The 23,153-nt window shown below is 40.5% G+C and overlaps 1 protein-coding gene across 1 annotated transcript in view; it reads right to left on the reverse strand.

The window, feature by feature from the left end:
• LAMA1 (laminin subunit alpha 1) overlaps positions 1 to 23,153 on the reverse strand; it is a 185,188-nt gene that overhangs the window by 46,641 nt on the left and 115,394 nt on the right. Inside the window, exons 31-40 of the mRNA XM_088469670.1 lie at positions 22,392 to 22,478; positions 20,020 to 20,213; positions 16,550 to 16,692; positions 9,937 to 10,038; positions 8,983 to 9,094; positions 7,142 to 7,304; positions 5,902 to 6,112; positions 5,629 to 5,745; positions 5,384 to 5,547; positions 2,761 to 2,899 (exon numbers count right to left, since the gene is read on the reverse strand). Of these exons, the coding sequence (XP_088325796.1) occupies positions 2,761 to 2,899; positions 5,384 to 5,547; positions 5,629 to 5,745; positions 5,902 to 6,112; positions 7,142 to 7,304; positions 8,983 to 9,094; positions 9,937 to 10,038; positions 16,550 to 16,692; positions 20,020 to 20,213; positions 22,392 to 22,478 (1,432 nt within the window). The remainder of the gene's footprint in view (positions 1 to 2,760; positions 2,900 to 5,383; positions 5,548 to 5,628; positions 5,746 to 5,901; positions 6,113 to 7,141; positions 7,305 to 8,982; positions 9,095 to 9,936; positions 10,039 to 16,549; positions 16,693 to 20,019; positions 20,214 to 22,391; positions 22,479 to 23,153) is intronic.

Raw genomic sequence — 23,153 nt, forward strand, 5'->3', positions numbered from 1 at the left:
TGGATTAACAATGGCTGTAATAACTGATGCTGCTGTCCTCTGCTGTTTGTTTGTTTCGCTGGTCATTGTTGATATTACATCATGTTATTATCATCAGCTGTCTTGGGGCCTGATTCAGAGATGTACTGTATGCAATGCAGATATATTTATGCAGATCGAGTGACTGTTTGCCATTGCGCGTGCATGTAAGCCGCACTGTGCACACGCAGCGATTGTTTTGCGATTACACTTGCATAGAATATTTATTTGTAAAGTGAGTGACAGGCAGTCAGCGTTTGGGTGAGGTCACGGGGTTGGCTAGGCAAACGCAGATGTGTCTGATCGTGTAAACGCTGTTTCATGGGCATCCATAAATGATCTCCTTTGCAGCATGAGAGCTCTCTGCGCTGTGTTTGAGACAGGTCAGACTTGCTGCATGGCTACCCCCTCTGCGTCGATGTTTCCGATATTTATGCTGATGATATGAGAAGGCAGCAGTGGGTGTCCCTAAGCTTTGGAAACATTACATATTTTCTCAGCTGCGCTCGATGCAAAATCGCATATACGATTGCATTAGCTTCCGTCTCTGAATCAGGCCCTTGGTGTGGTGCCATCAGGTTGGTCATCTGTATTACATAGCCTCTGCTCCTATTTGTAAACTCCACTGGCTCCAGATTGTCCCAAAGACACCCAAGTGCTGGTGAATGCATAAGGCTCTCATTGGGAATGTTTTTGTACATGTCACACAATATAAAGCATATACTAAGGGGACAGCTTACTGTAACATCCATACTTAATGTTACAAACAGTTGTAGCAACCTACTGACTGATCTCAGCCTATGGGCCTAATTCACGCACACTGCCGATGTCAGACACGGTGGAGGGATTTTTGTCTTTAGCGCATGTATCTATGTTGCACTGCGCTGCGTCCAGATTGTGTGAGCACAGCGTCGGTGCTGTGATTGAGGTGCATGGGATGCGAGTGGTCTTAGAAATGTTGATAATGTAGTGGGTGTTCTTGGGCGGTGACAGGGAGGCGGCTTAGTGCATGCACAGATATGTTCTGTCTTATGGGCGTGTTGTGGGAGTGTTATTGGCGTGTCACTGAAAGTTGCTGTGTACACAGGTGCTCAACCGCTTACATAGGAGACCATACTCAGACAGGGAAACTACACCTACTATAGGAACTGGTGAAAATTTCCATGGTGTAACCTATGCTGGCGTTTAAAGTCCGCCCAAGTGGTATTTCTACATTTACGGATGCTGACAGTGGGCGTCTCAGTCCTTGCACAGTAAGACGCACAGATGTACACCAGGGAAGAGCTGTGTATCGGCATTTGCATAAAGTCGCAGATGGGCGACCGCCAATAAATGCAGATATAATTGCGGCTGTGCCCAATTCAGAATCAGCCCCTATGTGACCATCACTGTGACTCAGAATCAGCCCCTATATGACCATCACTGTGACTCACAATCAGCCTCTATATGACCATCACTGTGACTCAGAATCAGCCCCTATGTGACCATCACTGTGACTCAGAATCAGCCTCTATATGACCATCACTGTGACTCAGAATCAGCCCCTATGTGACCATCACTGTGACTCAGAATCAGCCTCTATATGACCATCACTGTGACTCAGAATCAGCCTCTATATGACCATCACTGTGACTCAGAATCAGCCCCTATGTGACCATCGCTGTGACTCAGAATCAGCCCCTATGTGACCATCACCGTGACTCAGAATCAGCCCCTATGTGACCATCACTGTGACTCAGAATCAGCCCCTATGTGACCATCACTGTGACTCAGAATCAGCCTCTATATGACCATCACTGTGACTCAGAATCAGCCCCTATGTGACCATCACTGTTTCTCAGAATCAGCCTCTATATGACCATCACTGTGACTCAGAATCAGCCCCTATGTGACCATCACTGTGACTCAGAATCAGCCCCTATGTGACCATCACTGCAATATTTTGAATTATATATATATATATATTAATGACACTGCAACACCCAGATTTATTTTCTGCTATATGTCTTATGTTACAGCTAGGTAACAGCAACATCATAGTGCACCCATCACCTACAGAAGGAAGCCGCATGGTGTAGGTGACAGGAGCTCTCAGCTGCTCAGTAATGAGGCAGAAAACATTCTGGAACATGTGTAAAAGCTTCAAAATGTTCTTTTTTATTGACAAATTAAATCCTGAACTACACACCAGGGATACAATTCCTGTCTGTAATAAGCAGGACAGTGACTCCTTATGCCTTTTACCATAATAGTAATTAGTCTTTCTGATCTGTAACATTTTTATTTATAGCTACTCAGCTCTGAGCTAAAAACCAACTAGGGAAATATGACGAGGTGCTGTGCATTGCATGGTCCTTTATTTGGGGCAAGGATGGGAACTTAGACGTCTCTTAGTAGAATTCAGGCAGTTATTTAAAATGGTTGCATCAGTTTAGTGTAAACCTGCCCCCTCCTCCCTGGAAACTTCACAGAAAAGAGACTCCGGATCTAGGAAGGTGACAGACACTCGTGGGAGGACTGACAGGGACAAATATCTAGAAGTGGGCTTGAAACATAAAAATAATAAAAATAATAAAAAATAAAAGTAATAACTACTAAGAGTTGCCCATGTCTACAAGTGCATAGAACATGTAAAGTATAACTGTAAGGTTATAAACTTTGGGAAATTGTTACATCTAGCCAATTTTCAATTATATTAAATGTTGTATTGTGTGTGTCTAGTAGTTCTGCGATGGTACTCACCAAGCTTAGTGCCTCTGAGATAGTATAGTTAGACTGCTCAGCCATGTTCTCAGCTTGTTTAATCATATGTTTAATACCAGAGTGAGCTTGTATAGCATTTGTGGCGTTTATCGTAGTGTTTCTTATATCTGAGAGAGAACTGTAAGAGAAACATTTAGCATAAACAGGAGGAACCAACTTCCCTCGGTTAAACTACATAAGAATAAGAAAATTAATGTAATACTGCACTCTAAGGGCCCCACTAAAAGCTACGAGCAGCTAAAGGGAGCATACTGGCATCTGGACATGTTATAATAAAATGTTATGTGCATGCAGAAGAAATACTGTTTACATGTAGCACACATACTGTATACTGGGGGCTTATATAAAAACTGCAGTTTAAAGGACATGCTCCCCTCCAAACTCCAAATCTGTACCTGTATTTTAACTTTGCCCCTTCCTGCAGTTCAACATGATTTTACCAAAGTGTAAAATTACACTTTATAGCTGGATTAACTCCTGGCTGTGGATGAGACTCCAATTCATTTAAAAAATGGAAATTTAGTGTAGATAAATCTATGGAGAGAAGTCCTAGAATAATAACATCATTTGGAATTTAGTTGATGCATATGACTGAAATAAATGAATCATCATAAAATATGATTACATTATTTTTGCACTTAAAATGATCTGTTGAAAATACCTATAATAATTAGTGTATTACTAAGGTATTACTAATGACGAATGCAGAGCGCGAAACCTGTATGTATTGCCTTCACAGAAAGTGCACCTATAATTCTTTAAACCCCCTCTAAAACCACCCTCTTGTTTTATGTGACTGTTCAAGGTGTTAACAGGAGCAGTGGAGGTGTCCTGGTACCCTCAGGATTTGCATCCATAATACCCTCCTAACTCTATTGTGGAGCAAAAGGGGGGCATGTGGGGGCTCTGATGGCAAAAAGGGGCATGTGGAGCAGATGGCATATAAAGAGGCATACCGGTGAATATGATGCCATAAATCCCTTTTTCTGTCTTAATTAGAGTGATTAGAAAATGGCCTAAAATCGGACAAATGTTTGTAATCCTAATGTGGTTTTGGCCACAACCCTCTACGGGAATCTAAAAACAAAGCTGTTAATCCTACTACATAGAAGCATCCTTATTGAACAATAGGTCTCCACTCTTTTATATACTGCTAAAAATAAAAGCCAGAGAAAGCAAAAAAAATCACTGATGGCTGGTCTGTAGTGTGTCATGGGTTACAATCATGAATCTAAGGTTTCATTTTTATTAATTCTAGTTTATTCAACCAAAAAACTTGCAACCAAAGTATTCATGCACTAGTAGAGAGGTGAAGTTTCACTGGAATTACATAGAGTGTCAATCACAGATTTTGAACATATTACGTGAACTAGAAAGGTTGAAGATAAAGAAAAGTTTGTATGGGTGCAACAAACATGATACCTTTTTGTGTTTGTGTGTAAAACACACGTTACATTGCCATGAAGGCTGGAATGTTAGACAACTTCTTGCTCTAATGGTATTCAAAATCTAGTGTTGGTGTCTTGTAATTAATTTAATCCATGTAAACAGCAATTTGTTTAATACAGGTTGAGTCTCCGATATCCAAAATGCTTGGGACCAGGGGTATTTTGGATAACGGAATATTCCGTATTTTGGAATATTTGCATACCATAATGAAATATCTTGGGAATGGGACCCAAATATACACACAGAATGCAGTTATGTGTTATATACACCTTATACACACAGCCTGCAGGTCATTTTATACAATATTTTCAATAATTTGTGACTCAAACAAAGTTTGTGTACATACATGAAATTCAGTTATGTTTCATATACACCTTATATACACAGCCTGAAGGTTATTTTATACAATATTTTTAATAATTTGTGCCTTAGACAAAGTTTGTGTACATTGAACCATCAAAAATCAAAGGTTTCATTATCTCAGACAAGCCAAAAAAATTCTGTATTTCGGAATATTTGGATATGGGAGACTCAACCTATAATATAAATCATAATAGAACAGGACCAGTTTGAAAACAAGAAACTTTTGTATGAAGTCACCACTGTCATATACAACAATATATAGTATACTGTTAGTAAATAACTACATACAGTAGCCATAGCAATCTTAAAATTTCATATATGTATGGTTCCACTAAATTATACATTGCAACGCTCATAAATATGGATTAGGTCATATGGCTGTTATTTTCAAACAATGACCCTCTTTGTTACTACTTTTGTTTTCAGACACCTTTTAGAAATACTTAAAAACAGAGAATGCGATCAAATGAAAACACAAGTATTTGCAAGGATTGATAGGTCTGCTTAAATAGAACAATAAACGTTTATTCTGTGTTCAGTAATTCTTTGGTCCTACAGAATAATTTTTTTTGTTTACACCAAAGGGGAGATCTAATGAAGCCTGAGGTTTCGGCAATGTGCGGCAGCACACATTGCGGGTAATTACAGGAGGTAAAGGCTTGATAGTTGTTGTTTGCACCTTAATGAAGGTGCAACATACATTTCATAGCACATCATAAGCTACATAGGTTATCCATGCTTGCTCTTTGGAAAGATAAATGATAATAGTATGTTTTGTTTTAATCAATACCTGTTTCGTGAATCTGCCTGTCTCTGTAGATTGGCTGTATGGTTTTCCGCTTTGTAAACCAATGAGAGTGCATCTCGCTTGGACATTTGCATAACCAGCTCATCTACATGGTGCCTCAACTTTGTGTTCCACATGATCAGCTCTTCTTTGTGCATATCTAATATCTGTAGAGAACATAAACAGCTAAGTGCAAAGTCCACTGCAATCCATCACTATGACCATGTGCTTAATGATGTGATACATACGGATGTTGCATTAATCATGTCATCTCTAAGCAGGGCTGCCTCTTCAGCCAGCACAAGTCCTTCCTCAATCAACATTTCAGAACGATTCTTGTTCTCTTGGAGATTATTTTTTTTTACCTGCAAAAATGCCATTACATTAGTTGTCAAATTTGGTTCTTTAACTTTTGAAACTTACAAAGATTTCACCTGTTTAGTTACAGTACATAAAGTAAACTGAGCAATCAAATTTGGAAAAGAAGAATTGAAAAAATAACTAAAAAACAATATACTCACTTTGAAGTCTTCCAGGTTGCTTTGGATGATAATCAGCAGATTGTTGGTGCTATTGGTGTTAGATGTGGATTCATCAATGAAGTCTTTAGCTGCAAGTAATTTGCTGTTGTGCTGTAATAACATGTCCTGAAGACTCTTCTTCAACTTCCTTAAGTCCTGATGTGGCTTCTCGTAATTATTCCGAACAATGGTCAATAAGTCTTCCGAAGCTCTGTTGTAGGTAAAAAGCAAAAAAAAATAAACGTATGCAAAAATGTGATCATTTGTGTTAGGGTTAGCGGTTTGGGGTTAGGTTTAGGCATACCTGAAATCTAGATTGTCAATGTCCACATTTCAATAGTGTCGAAAAGATGATTGTCTACATGGTCAATGTCGACATGATAAACATGTCAATATGATCTCTGTTGATATTATGACCATGTGGACATGGTCGCTGTCGACCTAGTATGCCAACTGATTACTTCCTCCCACCTTGCATCCAAGATTTTGCCCGTGCTGCTCCCTACCTTTGGAATGCTCTCCCTCTCCCTATCAGACTCTCCACCAGGTATACAATTGGGAAGCCAGCTGCCGGAATCCTGGCAGCCGGCTTCCCGACTGCTTTATCCCGCCATGGGATAAATGACCGGCGTCAATATCTAGACGCCTGTCATTTTCCCTACGCCGGGAGACAGGCGCCCGGCATCCTGTCGATGTTGATTGACAGCTGTCGATGTTGATTGACAGCTCGTCCCGTTTGGAAGGCGCACCGGGGGGGTGGCAGCCCAAACGGAGGCGTACCCATGGGAACGCCTGCCGTTTGGGGGAGGCCCCACTGACATCACTAGTGATGTCAGTGGAGAGCTTCCGGCTCTGACAGAGCCAGAAGCTCTCCGGGGCTTACAACAAGTGAGACCCTACCCTAGGGTCTCGTCGTAAGCCCCGATGGTCGCGATGGCCTCTGACCATCGCGACCATCACCCGAGCAGTCGTTAGAGCTGTGGGTGTTAACCCACAGCCTAACGACCGCAACAGAGGCGGGCGGTCAGGATGCAAGTGGCCTCCCAGTTTCTGAGCGACCGCTTGCATCCTCCGACCGCCTCTGAATGAGGCCCTGAATGTGCATCCAGAAGAGAAGAGAGAATACAAGTTGCAATTTGAAAATGATAGTTTCAAACTAATTTATCTGACTGTAAACAACATACATTTTATTTAGTTTGCTCTATAGTGAATATAGTTACATACACAAAATACATCTTACTTAAGGTTTGTGGTAGAATGGTGATGTTGTTCATTAAAGGCTCTTATGCTCATCGACTCAAGCCTGGATGAAACGTCTTCCTGATGATTTAGTACTGTGCTGTCAGACAGTTGGGGATCACTGCCAAGTGTCTCATTCAGACTCTCTGTGATTTCTATAATTACTAAAAGATAGAGGAATCAATAGTGTATGAAGGAACATGGCAGATACAGTATCTGCATAGCAAGCCAATTTAACTATTTTATTCTAATTAATTGATACACACATGAAATTAGCCAAAAATAAATATCAGGGACCAATTTAAATTGATACGTAAAAGACATACAATAGCATAAAGAAGCTACAGTAACTGATATGGTTGTTATGGGGCTCAAAGCATTAAGGAGTTAAAAAAAATCTGCTCCCAAAGCTTGTTAGAAGGAATGGGCAGCATGGAGGCACAGTCATAGCATACAGTCATTATTATGTGGTATGTCTTGTCGACAGTTAGAATGAAGGACACTGGGACATGCTGGAGGAGCAAGGAAGCAGGAGCAATATTAGGGAGAATCATTTTTTTTTTCAACTGTCGTGGTGTAATATAACTTGGAGGTCTATTTACTAAGCAGTGCTAGGAGACAGAGTGAAAAGTAATAAGGTGCCAGCCAATCAGCTCCCAGCTGTCATTTTTCAAACACAGCCTGTGAGATGGCAGTTGGTAGCTGATTGGCTGGCACCTTATCACTTTTCACTCTGTCTCCTAACACTGCTCAGTAAATAGACCCCTCAATGTCTGTGTCCTACTAATGCTGAGGGGAAAAGTTAATAATCCCTAACCACTACAAATCTAAAGGCAGTAAACTCTTTGGGGCATATTCAATAGGCTGCGAAAAAAGCCAAAAACCCGCACCTGCGAGGTATTTCCTGCAGGTGCGGGTTTTTTGCTATTCTATAAGGTGCGTGTTTTTTATAAAAACACGCACTGGGAGGGTTTTTTTTGCGCACCTCCTGAGCAAGCGTGATTTTTCCAGAAATCAATGTTCTTAGGAAAAATCACGTGTACTTGCTCTGACAACCCCCCCCCTCCCCAAAGGACTAATTAAGCAATTGGAAGTATCCAATTAGCTCAATTAGTCCTTAATTACTCACCTTCCGAAGCGCTTTCTCATCTTCTTCTGCATCCAGCGTCGGGAGCCGGCTCTTCTGCAGCAGCGGTGAGTATGTCAGTGTGTGTGCTGTATGTAAGTGTGTATGAGTGACTGTGTGGTGTGTGTGTGTGTATGAGTGCATGAGTGTGTGTGTGACACCCGGTGCGGTGTGTGTGGCCCCCCGGAATGGGCGCTGGGAGAAACTACATCTCCCAGCAGCCCTTGCCCCTCCCATCAGCCCCCGGGACTCCCAGCAGCCTCCTCTCCAGTAAGAAGAGAGAGGGGAGGCCGCCGGGAGCCGCGGAGACCCGGACAGGTAAGTGACTTTTTTTTATTTTTTTAAATTTACGCGGCACGTGGTTTTCAGTGATGAAAACCCAGCGCCCACTGTTTTTTTAATTGAATCCCGCGGGTATCGGGAGCGCGCATACACGCGGGATTTCAAAATTGGCCGCGAGGGGTGCAAGGTTTTTTCCTCGCAAAACCTCGAGGCCAATTGAATATACCCCTATGAATACAAAAAAAAACCTAAATATAATGAGCTTTAGGAAGAAAACAGCAATGTAAAAAAACAAGACCAAAATATGAAGACATAGCCTATAACAATATGGCATATAACATGATTCAAAGAAAGAACATATCACTGTATGGTTATATTGTAGAGAACATTTCAAATCCAGCACACACGAAAACACAAGAGCTTTTAAATATTACCTTTAATTGTTGCATGCAGGTTGTCAATAAATCCTGTTAATTCTTGGCTTTTGTTCATGGTTTTAATAGTGGAGTTATGCACACTTTGTCCATGCTCTTTTATCTGTGCCATCTTCCAGACAGGAAAATTAACATATTATATATCAGAAAACCAAAATTGTTATGTCTTGTTTATAGATTCTAGTATTAGGAAATATACAATTATTATTAATGAAGAGATATATTACATGTATTTCTACAAGGATGTTGGTACCATGTACAGCTGAATTAGCCAACGATGATCACAAGACCCTTTAATTAATTTAGATAGTTATATCACTGCAAATAATTTATGTCATCAGAGAATCTACAATTATTCAATTATAAATCGAGAAGTCCTATTGTATTAAGACAATGGGGATATTCCCTCTATATTATGTGTCTATATTGACTTTATCGTGTTTTTGGCAAAATTATATATATATATATATATATATATATATATACAGCTCAAATAAAGAATAAACACTTGGTAATGGTTGTCATCATGTATATGTGTACACATGTATCTGTGTACACTGTGTTTTTGGGAGGAATTGAGCCCATGACCCTAGTACTTTGGGATAACAGTGGTAATCACTGTGCCATATTGCTGCCCCTTTCACATGAATTAACTCAAGTAAACTAGCACTTGAAATTGATCTAACAACACATTGCACCAACATATTTTGATTATTTAGGCCCAGATTTATCAAGGAGTGAAATTTTTATCACTTGTTACTAATGTAAAATGGTGCTACAACCAATCAGCTCCTAATTGTCATTTTTCAAACACATGACAATCAAGAGCTGATTGGTTGAACCACCATTTAAGATTAGTAACAAGTAATAACTAGAATATCACTCATTGATAAATCTGGGTCTTAATCTTTTTCTCTATTAGATACTTTATAAAGACAGTGTTTTGTTACTCACCCTCTTATGTAGTCGTTCTGTGTCTTGAGACACAACAGCCAGTTGTGGCTCCATTGACTTGCCAAGAGTTTGGAGAGTATCAACATTTCTGTAGACAGGCTCCTTTAAAACAAGGCAAAGTAATAATATATTTTAAACAATAAATGTAGGAATTACATCAATACAAGTGTTGCCTGGTATAAATACACTGATTATTACCTGTAATGAAAATGTAATATTGTTTCTACCAACGATCAGATTTGATAGTATATCTCTGGAGATTTGGCATAAGTCTATTCTAAATTTAAATTCGCTGATATGGAATGCTTATAGGTGAATTGAAAAACGGTTTGTATATCTGGCAGTCACAGAAGCATAATTAAGTCTCCTTTAATTGATATAACATTAGAGAGACATAATATTTGAGAATAAGTCATTAATTAGTCTAAAAAACAATATTTATTCTGAATATCTTTTCCTAATGAATAAAACAAGGAACTTCTGATCCTGAAAAAATGGTTTCGTCAAAGTGTACAAGCAAAACAGATTTTCTCCCATTTCTGGAATTATAATTAGGCCCCTAGGGCTGCATTGCATTGATTTTTTGAATGTTATTACACTCGCTTGCCAGCCAAGGAATCAGCATGCTAGGTGTTATATTTAGAGAAAAATATAGAGGAAAATAAAAACATTAGCTTCAATCAGTGCTGATCTGCTCATGGTAACAGTACATGTAGTTCCTTGATCAATGGTTTATACGGGTTCGGTATCGGCATCCCGATGCTCAGAATCTCAAATGGAGGTAGTTAAGTATACTAACCATCCCCCTTTCACCCCCTAACCCTCCCTTTCTGCAAACTAACCCTAACGCTCCCGCTTAGTGCCTAAACCTAACACTCCCCCCTTAGTGTCTAATCCTAACCCCCCCAGCCCCGGTGGTGCCTAACCCTAACCCCTCCCTGGTGGTGCCTAACCATAACCTCCCATCCCCGAAGAATAACCCGAACCCCTCCGTGGTGCCTAAACCCAATCGACCCCCCCCAGCTAACACAAGGCGCCATACTTACGATCAAGATGCCGGCTGTCGGCATCTCACCCAATGTCGGGATTCCGGCGCCGTTGCTGTGGGCGCATGTCGGGATTCCAGTGCTGGGATTCGCCAGCCGGCATCCCGATCATCAGTAAAGTAACTACATCCCTTTTATACAACTAGCGGACAGTTATTAACCAAATATGTCTTTCTTGACTTGAGAATAGAATAGTTCATATCATACATTGTAATTAATAATAAACACCTGGCGGAGGGAGGAAAACCTATGAATTTGTTGTTATATTTTGTGACTTTGTCTAATCACCATCTATGTACTTTTCTTATTCTAGCTGTTCAACCACTGCATAGAAAAAGTTCTCAAATTATTCAATAAAACATATCTTTTAAAGAATCTTATTTTTCAGTAGATCTATCTGAATATTTTGCATATAGTAAAAAGGATTGGATAAATACACAAAAGCTCAGATTTAACATAAACAGCAATAATCACCGATATGTTGGAAAATATTATAAAATAATTATTTAGTTTAGCAAAAAAAAAAAATTTACCAGACATAGAAATAACAGTTTTGATCAAGAGATCAAGAAAAAAAAATTGGAGACACAAACATTTCCGATGACCACCAATATGTTCTGAGGTTACATGGTACCTACTTACAGATGTGTCCACATACATGTAGCCTCCTTGTGCAATAAATAGCCCTGCTAGTCGCACCATGCCGTGGCGCGACTTGGTAGCGCCGATCGTCTTTTCGTGCAAATTTATACCTTGCAGGATGCACAAGCAGCTTATGCTGAATAAAATTATAAGCAACATGCCTATATTCTGTGTGGGAATGTGGGTCTACGTGCATGCAAAATGCTATGCTACAGTGTCACAACCACTGACTGTAACGTAGCATTTCGCATGCAGATACACCCGTAGTTGCACACAGAATATCGGCATGCCGCATAATATTTTAATGAACTTAAGCTGCTTCCTTTGCACATATGACGCACTGTAAGGGAAAAGGTCGCATGAAAAGGCTATTTTTAGCACATGGAGTATAGGGAAAGGGATTGAAATCGCGACAGCGGATGCCCGACGGATGAAGATCCTGACTGGGGCAGGTAAGTACCTTAGTGGTGCTTAACCCTAACCTCCCCCCCCCCGGGGTGCCTACCCTAGCCCCCTCCTACTGCTCCCTAAACCTAAACCTCCTGGGGGTGCCTAACCCTCTCCCCTAGGGGTGCCTAGACTTAATCTCCCCCCCAAACCTAACCCTAACCCCGCTAGACTCTAATTCTAACGCTAAGGGCTCCACGGACTTACCTCACCGTACGGCCTGGCGTCCTCGGCGTTCCGGTGTCAGGATTAACATATGCATTGGTATTTCGACACCTATGTTAAATCCCTTGCCAGGATTCCGTTGTTGGGATTGAGACCAGCAACCATGCGTCCACCGGTCTCTTAACTACATCCCGGAGGATGGATGTATGTGGACACATCTGTATTTTACTTCTTTATGAAATATATCGTTGATAGTGATTATAGAATAGGAAAGCTCAGTGCTTGAGCACGATGAATAGGAAAGTGTAGAGCTCGTGTCTCTGCCCTGAAGTTTATATTCCAATAAACAAAGTATTATTTTGGATAAAATTCCACCATAACTAGTTTTTATAGTTTCATGAGCCTTTATTATTTGTATTATAATATTTACTATATTTCTATTTCTAAACATTTCTCAAGTTGATACTTTAAATTGTATTTTAACCAACTATAAAAAATCAAAGTGCATATTAAAATGATATTTCCTTGTAGCCTGCAGCGGTTTTAGAGCATATACACTCTGAAATAAGACATGATTAAAATGTAACATACAGAGCACTTAACGCCCTCCTCTTTAGAAATCCAATTTAAGTACTGACTCTGTCATCATAAATATCACAAATTAAATTTCTTCTAGTTTGTTCCATCTGGACATCATCATCTACAGAGCATCTACGGTGTTTTAATTACATTTCAGGACAAAATGATTGAAGGGAATATTAAGGGTTTTATTGTGATTTAGAGAAAACAAAGACTGACCAGGAAATATTGGAACAACTTTTATTACAGCTCTATATATGTCAGCAAAGACAGCATATATGCTGTTGTGTAAAAAGGAGTACACAGTATCAGAAAATGCTTGCTTATTAAAAGCTTTGCATTTAGTAACAACATATTTTACACAGTTGTTTGTATCAATTAATAATACAAAGTAATAATGTAACTTATTCTTTAGAAAAGTGCTGTTGTCTGTTGCAATAAATCAAACTCTAATTCTCATTCTTCTGCTATGACTTGTGTTTTAAAAGCAGACGTCTGTAAGTTGTACATAAATAATGCAGTTTAATGGCAACCTAATGCCATAAATGTTGCAAGCTATCAGGATGTAAATATCCATTTGTATAATTAAAGACCTTGCAACATCGACAATAATTTGTTAACCATTAAACAATCATTTACACAGAACATATTTTGTGAGCCTGGATTTAGTGTACTAACTAATGGAGCCCATACATCAGCAATCTATTGGGACAATTCCCCATTTGCAGATGGCTGTGTAAAATTATCTGCAATGTATGGGGTTCACTGTTTGCCAATTCCAATCAAAATGTGATTGGAATCAGTAAATCAGGGTGTCCAACAGTAGATTGGGGCTGTAGATTGATAGTATATAGTAACAATCAGTCGATTTGCTAACCGTTACTAGTAAAATTATGAGCCTTTCATGACTGGCAGAACTGATGTTTGCTGAAATAGTTCTGCAAATCACTGAAAACTATTTGTAATGTATGGCTGGGTACACACCTAAAGATTTTCTGTCCAACCATCCAACTAGTTGATTGGTTGGAATGAAAATCTGGTAAGGTATGAAAGCAAATGACAATCAGCAATTTGCTCCCAAACGCCGGAAAATGGACAAAAAATGTTATTTGAAGAAATTGTTTCGATCAAACATTTAACAAACTTGTCTGTGACCATTTTCATCTGTTTTCTGGCATTTAGGAGCAAATTGCTGATCTTAATGTACTCCCATACGTTACCAGATTTTCATTCCAACCAATAAACTAGTTGGATGGTTGGACAGAAAATCTTTAGGTGTGTACCCAGCTTATGGGCGCAGATTGGAGAATCATGAAATCAGGAAAAAATGCAGAATCATTTTCTTTCTCATTGCTGATGTATGGGTCCCATAACATGGAAACTCACACTACACACTTCCTATTTTTGATGTTTCTTAACTCAAAAGCTACATATTACTCTGCTGCTGTTCTTCTTATATATAGATAAATAGTCAGGAGGTAACTTCACTGCCTACATATATCACTAATCAAAGTTAGATATTGCTTGAGAAGCTTTTGGTAACTTCCTGGTAATTACCTATAAGGTAAACCAACACAAAACAGCCATATGCTAACATTTAGGTGCCCTTAGTCAAACTGCATTTTTTACTAAATCACTTAGGGGTATATTTAATAAAGACCGATTTTTATCAATTTCATCGATTTTGATCAATTTAAAATCAATCAACATCGGTTTTGTGTTTCTGGGGCTAAATCACAAATTTACTAACAGACAATTTCTTATTTGTTTTTTAAGTATTAGTAAACATGTGAATTAGCCCCAGAAACACAACATGATTTTTATTGTAACTATAAAGATTGTGATTTATATGCTTTCCATATAAAAAAGAATAAATTGATAAAGCAATGTATTGCCTATTAAACAAGTGGTTTGGGCCATAGTAAATAGCTGGCACTGAAAACTGCCAGAAAAATAACGAAAACCTGTTGTTTTGCAAAACCTTTATTTAGTAAATTTACCCATCAGAGTGTATCAGTTTTTCATTATAGATTTGCCTTAACCAAATGAACTTCTTCACAATTTGGTTAGACAAGAGTAGATTAAGTTCTTCTATGATAATCCTCTGGGGGTATTGGGGTCAGGAGAATGTTTATTTTTAGTCTCAAATGTTTGTAAGGGTACTGTGGGTGGGTAGTTTTGGTCAATCTGTGTTTTCTGAGAGATCAGCTACAATATTTGCATGGACTGACCATACCACAAAAAGATCAATTTCACCTAGTTTCAATGTAAGGTCATGGCTAAGCAGGATCTTGATAATTTGGAAACAGGAGTTATTGGCTGGGGAGATATATGTATAATCTGTAGATAGCGGGTTCTTAAATCTCCACGAATCTCACTAGAAAATCTGCCCAAGATAGCCAGAAGGACGGCAATAAAGTAATCAGCTACAATTCCTGTCGTACAGATGTGTCTTCATACAACTAGCCTCAATACACCATGCAGAGCAACTTGCCTGGCATGATTGAGCCACCAGGCGCAGTGCTACTCTGCTAGCGTCTGGTATCTTCTTTTTGGCGAAAACTAATCTAGGTCGCTATACGATGCGACTAGGACACACCAGAAGACTGTGCTGATTAATTTGATAAGTGACACTGATAAGTGGCACAGCGAAACTTGGAACGAAAAAAGCTGCTTCGTATACAGATTCAGAGACTAAAGCTGGGTACACACTGGACCATATGCCGTCTGATCCGCCATCGTCCACAGCAGGCAGTGTGTTCCCACTACAGATGTATCCTCTTGCGCCTGCAAACCGGTACATGCGCTGCGACTCCATATAATTGTATGGGGCGAACGCAGTGTGCGGCATGGCGTAGTGTGGTGCACACGGCTAATCACATGGCGCGATACGTGCACACGTTTGTATGTCGCTGAATATGCGTGCTCCCACGAGTCGTCAGCGGGGGCCATGCTGCCGAATGCAGTATGGCCCCAACTGTCGCACCGTTGCTACTGGAATCGACAAGTGTGTATGCACCTGCTGATGCTGGTACCCTGCCGGGTCCCGTCATTAATGAGGTCGGTCTAGTGTGTACCGGCCTTCAGTCGCACACAGATATGTGTCAGTCTGCTGGTGCATCCCAGTCGCATCGCATTGCTACATAGATGCAATTTCAGCAAAAAAGAAGCCTGGCGCAAGCAGAGTCTCACGGGACCTGGTGCGCCAAGAGGAACTTTTTAGCGCGACTGCAGCAAAGATGCGTAAAGACTCATCTGTACACTTTGTCGTTGGTCTTTGTTAAGGGTGCAAATACTGACTAGCATACATGAAAGGTTGTATCTATCTTAACTATGATAATCAGATACTGTATCTTCCTTCTTTGTCCCATAGAATTGCTAAGGGACCAAGCGTAAGATGTCGAGCTGCCAGTATTGCAACCCCATGTATTTTTTTGCGCACTGTCTCCTAAATCGTGGGTGGTAGAGAATTATCTGGAATGAAGTTCGAAATGAAGACATTTTACAAAGTGTGTCTCCAGAAGGAACACCAGGTCACCTCTCACAGTATGTAGGGTTGAGAAAAGTTTTTTCGGGAAATTCTAAAACAAAAATTATGACGGGCGCTGCCCAAATTTTTGCATAAAACTTAAAAAAAGCAAACTTCAAACTTGCTATAAAACTTTGTTATAAAAAAGAATATGTATATTTATCAGTAATTAAAAATGTGGAAAATACTGAAAATAAGTGTGTACCTTTTCATGCAGTATCATGTTTTCCAGATTCAGCATAAATCCATGGGGCACAGTGATGACTCCAGTGTAATTTATAGAGAAAATAATGCGATGCAGATCATCCAAATCATCAAGTAGTGGTCCTGTGCAGTCATCATCACATGCTGGCAATTATAAAGTAATAATGAGCTATATAAGAACATAACTTCATTTCTGTATGTTAGTGATATGTTATCCAGCCCCCTAATTCCCTTCTCACAGGGTTGGACCACAGTGATTAGCATTGTGCTGGAGCCGTGGGTTCAATATCAGTGCAGGGTAATGCTATGTGTGGTGTTTCTACAATATACCTGTCTACATGTGTCTGCATTCTTTCAGCTGTGCCTAATACCAATTATGTGATTTTACAGAGCTGTGGATAATGGTGCAAATAACAATAATAGGAATAATCTAAAAATAATTATTTATTGAACTTTTGAAAAGTGCCCATAATGATTTACTGTAAGTTTGATGTGTGTCTATCTATGCAGTATTTCACTGCCCATTTAGGTTTTCTTTTAAGTTCTTAGGCTATTCATTGCATCTTAAATATCACCATTTTCTTATTTCCCAGTCCATTTAAACCCAGGTGTCCCTTTCTTTGGACCATGTCTGCTTTCCACTGTATTAATGGCTAAATCAACAAAGTCACAAAGAGGGGTATTCAATATGAAACGTAAACTTCGCTGTCGAAGTTTACGTTTCATATCGGAGTTTTCACCTGCGTTAAAGTATCGGGCGCGCGCCCGCTTATCCCCGTATTCAATATGAAATTAACGAAAATGGGAGCCTGCGAAGTTGGATTTGCGTAAAGTTCTGAATTTTTCCTTAAAAAAATTGTAGGACCCCCCTAAAGTTGTAAAAACATTGGGGATCACTATGGGTACCCCCGTTTTAGCCTTTAAATGAAGGTCGGGGATTTAAATAGCCGCAGCAGGTGTTTTTTCCCGACATTGAAGAAGTGTTGCAGAAGAGCACTTAGGTTATTTTATTCGTTTTTTTAAGTGGTCCCATCAAATTTGGGGTACATGAAAATGGGTACTAGCATATTTTGATGTCCCTAAAGTAAGTTTTTAAAAATTCTGCATTTGTGCACCTGCCGCTATAAATCTATTCTAGAAAACACCTGCCGCATACTTGCAGAATAGCCCTGAACCTATTTCCCTATTGTTAAACAATTTTTTCCCAATTTTTTTTTTCACCCCAATTTTTTAATGAATTTTTTGGGGTGTCCCTATTTTTTTTAAAACTTTTTTTTGACACAGTTATTTCTAAAATGTCATTCCCAGGGGTGCAGGCTATTTTTTTTAAGCCTGCACCTCTAAACCCCAATTCTGCACTTTTTTCGACATCTATTCAATGGTGAAAAGTTACCCCCGTTTTTTATCAAAGACTTTTCGAACCTGCGAAAAGTCTTTGAAATTGAATACGGTGTAAAACTAAAACCTGCGATAATGATGTCATAAGTGCGATATTAGCGCAAAAAGGAAGTTTTCGCTCCCATATTGAATATTGAATACCCCTACAAGAATCATGTTGTCATATTTTCAAAACTTCACATAAACAAGTAAACTTAAACCCTATGTAGAATTGCAGTTCTTATGTCAGGTATATGACTTTTTATCCCTTTGTATTTATCTCTTCTTCCAGAAGCATAGTATTTGTAGTTGATTACTTAGTTACTTAATTTACTCAGACAGTGGAACGCTATAGTAGCTTTTGACTCTTTAAAAAACTCAATATAACATAAATTACATAGTGTGTCTGCCCGTAACTAGGGTGGTGCGCACATGCCCAGTAGGCGGCACTGGCCACCTCCACCCGCGATCACCCCTCTAACTTGCCTTTCGTGTACAACAGCCACCCGCTGCAATGTATAATAGTAATTGTGTGTCCGGCTCCTTCTCTGCTACTAATATTACACATTACAGCAGGCAGCGCTGCAGCTGCCTGCCCCCTGAGCTCCACCCCCTCCCCCATCTGTGGAAGTGTAGAGACGCTGGGGACACATCTCTGAGCAGCGCTGGCTCAGTTGCCCGATCATCGGGTGAAGGGTACTGGCGGGTCGAAGCTAGGAGCGATGTGGCAGCAGTACACACCCCCAGCGCCGGTCATGAACCAATCACAGACTGGCGGCCAAATATAAAAAATCTTTGGTGGTTGCCTTTTAAATTTTGGATCTGGCCGCTAGCCAATCACAGCTTGCGAAGCAGCAACCAATCAGAAGCAGCCACACATCTGCATCTCATTGGCTGCTAGTCCATGTTGTGATTGGTTCACAACCAGCACCAACCAAGTCCAAATGGCCACCACATCTGCCCCGGCACTCTGCCCCAGCGCTGTCGCTAATCAAAGCAGAATCCCTCCATGATGCTGAGCCGCCCCTGAGAGCCCACTGCCAGCTGGGGGACAGGGAAGAGGAGAAACTGACTCTGCCAGCGCCGACTGGACATGGAATTAGAGGTACAGGGGCTGAGAGGAGGAAATAGGTAGTTTGAGGCGCAGAGGGAAGCAGGAAGTGTAATTGCAAGGTATGGGAGAGGGCAGCAGGTAGTGTGAGGTGCAGGGGGTGGGAGTTGTACTGTGTGGCATAATGTGTAAGGGAGAGGGGGGGAGTTGTACTGTGTGGCATAATGTGTAAAGGGGAGGGGGGAGTTGTACTGTGTAGCATAATGTGTCATGGGGAATTTGTACTGTGGACATAATGTGTAAGGGGCATTACTACTGTGTGGTGTAATGTGTAAGGGGCACTACTACAACTTAGCATATGTGTATAAGTGACACTACTACAGGTAAATAAGGGGCACTACTGTGTGGCGTAATGTGAATTGGGGGTACTATAGTGTGGCCATGCCCTTTCCCTGTGAGACCATGCCCTTTTTTTTGCCTGCAGCGTGCACTGTCCCTGTTTACGGTGGGGGCACCAAAGCTCTTTCTGGCACAGGGCACCAAAATGTCTAGCTACATCTCTGCTTCCATTATAGAATGTAAGCTTTCGCGAGCAGGGCTCTCCCTCTTTTTGTTTCTTTCCTCCCCTAAGGCTCACTAACTTAGCCAAAAGCTATAACTATGCCTATACATGTGCTATAATTATGCCTACATTTAAAGTTATTTAAATATGTTATTCTGTTACTTTGTTGACCCTATTTTGTATTTTTGCTATGTACGGCACTGCAGACTTTTGGGACTCCTTATAAATAGTATATAATAATAAATAATAATGGGTGCTGAATCACATTAATAGGGCAAACAAACAAATACAGAGTAAGTTAATTAAAAAAATACACCAAATGGTCTGAAGAATAGATTTGTAACAATGAATCCCAGAATCCGATAACTAGGGATAGAATCATATTACAATAGCAGCAACCATTTAATGACTTTTAACATATAATTGAGGAACATTCCATTTCCTTCATATAAGTTAAAATTACACAACGATATAAACTTACATAGGCACTGCTGGTCCAGCAGAATATGTCTTACTTCACACGTATCACAAAGACGTCCAGTCACCCCGGTCTTACAAATGCATTGGCCAGTTTCTCTATCACAGTGATTATTCAATGAGCCACTTGGATTGCAATCACATAATTGGCAGCTACCGTTAGGCTCGGCTGGATTGCCAAAATAACCAAAAGAACATCTAAGTGTGAAAAACAATACAATAAATATACAATAAATATAATAAAACAAATATTACTATAAAGTACAGCAAACTATTAACTACAGCATATTAATAAATATAACAGTTAAAATTAAAACACCTATCTTACAGGTCTATACAAACACAATATCTGACCATACACAGGAATGTCAGTAATGTGTAATGTGTAATAAAATCTTAGCCCAGTGGTTCCCAAACTGTGTGCCGTGGCACCCTGGGGTGCCTTGGGACACTTGCAGGGGTGCCTCAGGATGGTGGTCCAGCACCAAATCAAATTATTTATGGTCAATGTAATGTAAATATATGGACAAACAGAAGCACAAACCTGCCCACCACCACATAACTGAGCCTAGGGATGACAGGTGAGCACAGTTTACTTCACTTTACTACTTTACTACATTTTTTTCTGAATTTCTCAATAACAAATTTTGGCTTAAGTGGTGCCGTGAAAACAATGCTGATACACTAGGGCGCCGTGATTTAAAAAAGTTTGTGAACCACTGTCTTAGCCCTCTGCCCCTCCCTGTCATTTTCTGCTCATCATCCTCTGCCTCTCCCGATCACACTCTGCCTCTACCCATCACCATCTGCCTCTGCCCATCACCCTCTGCCTCTCCCCATATCCCTCTGCAGGTCACCCTCTGTCTCCATCCGTAACCCTCTGCCAGAAGACCCATTTGTTGAGACTCCGAGCAGTGCTGCTGACATAAGACACTGTGAGTTTATTATTAGATTATTATTAGATGATGGGATGCTTGGTGGTCAAATGGTGCTCTACTGTGTGCCATGTTATGAACCCAGCATGGGTTCTAGAAAGGAGGCCCAATGCATATTTTTGCACCTAGGTCAAAACTTTCAAGTTCCACCACTGATTTCATACTCAAATTTTACCACTAGATGATGTGCCCAAGCTACTGTGTGAGAAGATTATCCAACATTAATGAGGCTGATTTTGGAGAGTTCTGCAAGCTAACTTAGAAACACATTCATACATAATAAGGGACCTCCTATAATTAGCATGTTATTTAATTAGAAATATTTGAATTAGACAAATGTAAAGTTCTAAAAATAGGATTACAGTATCTAATCAAAATACAAACTGGCTTTATGCATTAGTAATAGAAAAGTAGTACCAAAGAGATCCTCAGACATAGGCAAGAAGCGAGAAATCAATGTAGAAGACAAAATTATGCTGACAACGCGCTACGTTTAATATCCCGGCAGATGGGATTCCGTCGGTCGGTCTCCCGAAGGTAAGTAGCAGGGTTAGGGGAGGGCTGGGATAGGTACTAGGGGGAGGGTTAGGGGTAGGCACTAGGGGAAGGGTTAGGCACCAAGGGGTGAGGGTTAGGTTTTGGGTGCAGGGAGGGGGAGGTTAGGTTTAGGCACTAGGGGGGTGGGTAGGTTTAGGCTAGGGTTAAGGTTAGTGAATGGAGAAGGGGAGGGCTAGGATACTGACCGACAGGTGTCGGTATCCTAACCCTGTCGGGATGCCATGCCATCGTCGAGATTTTGAACGCCGGGATCCCGAACGTCGGCCTCCTGGAACCATCCCGCTGACAACATGGGAAGACAACACAGTTCATCCGCTTCTAAAGCATTCAAAATCTTTCTATTTTAGGTTTAGTTCCACTTTTACCAGCTATACATAGACTACCACTGTTCACAGTATAATTTTAAGTATTATAGACTTATTCTCAACAAACCCCTGATATTAATACCATGATCTGGGCCTTTTTATTTAAGAGAATTGCTCAAATCAAGCATAAGGACTTATTTATTCATATTGACAGTAAAAACATAGAATAGGTCCTCCTTTGTGGATATTGTTTAGGAGGGGTGTTTACTTTGCAATAACCACTACATTATAATCACTCATTGGTTACATACATATCTAGCAAGATGTATTTAGTACATTGTGGTGTAGAGGACTGATGTTCAGGGCCTTGGCTGAATGGTGACCTCTGCAAATGTCTAGCCCCCAACGTTGCATCACCCTTTTGGTTTATTGTGTCAGTGACCATGGTTACTTACAATTATATTATTTACTCACATTATGTTTGTGAATTGTAATGTAATAGGAGTAGAACAATATATATTTTTGGTCTATCAATGTTAAACATCTACTTGTTATTATATAAGGAAAGCATCACTTACTGTTCACAGTGTTTTCCCTCATATCCAGGCAGACAGGCATCACATCGGAAATCATTAAATCCTTCAAGTACACAAGATGGACTAAAACTGAAAGAAAATACAATACAAGCTGACAATATTCTGACATATCTCTTGATATACAAATATTGGGCCACAGTGAGAACCACAGAGGGTGAGTAGTTACGGTATTCCTGGATCCTGTGTGGTACTATGTTAGAATTCAAGATGACGTTGGAGGTCAATGGGCTTGACAAGGCATGCCAAAGTTAATTTATAACCCCCAGGTTCAATAAAACCTACTTGCACACTAATGTATGACATGTCTATATCGGATGTAGTTATGAGACCGATGCTGCAAGGCCGCCGGTCTCAATACCGGCATCCGAATCTCGACAAGGGATTTAAGACAGGCATCAAAATACCGACGCCTATCTTAATCCCGGTGCCGAAATGCCAGACCGAACGAGGTAAGTCCAGACGCTCGTAGCATTAGCCGCGAGGGTTAGCTTTAGAGATCGTAGTGGGGTTAGGTTTTGGGGAGCGAGAATAGGGTTAGGCACCCTCTGGAGGAGGTTAGGGTTAGGCACCCCCCGGGTTAGGTTTAGGGGAGCGGTGAGGGGGGGTTAGGCACCCTCGAGGGGAGGTTAGGGTTAGGCACTAGGGAGGAGGTTAGGGTTAGGCACCACTAAGGGAGGGTTGGGGGGGGGGGGATAGAGTACTTACCTGTCCTGTCAGGATCTTCTCCATTCGGGCTGCCGGCGT

This window comes from Taudactylus pleione, unplaced genomic scaffold, assembly GCF_031769625.1.
Source record: "Taudactylus pleione unplaced genomic scaffold, aTauple2 ptg000093l, whole genome shotgun sequence".
In the NCBI taxonomy this organism is placed as follows: Eukaryota; Metazoa; Chordata; class Amphibia; order Anura; family Myobatrachidae; genus Taudactylus; species Taudactylus pleione.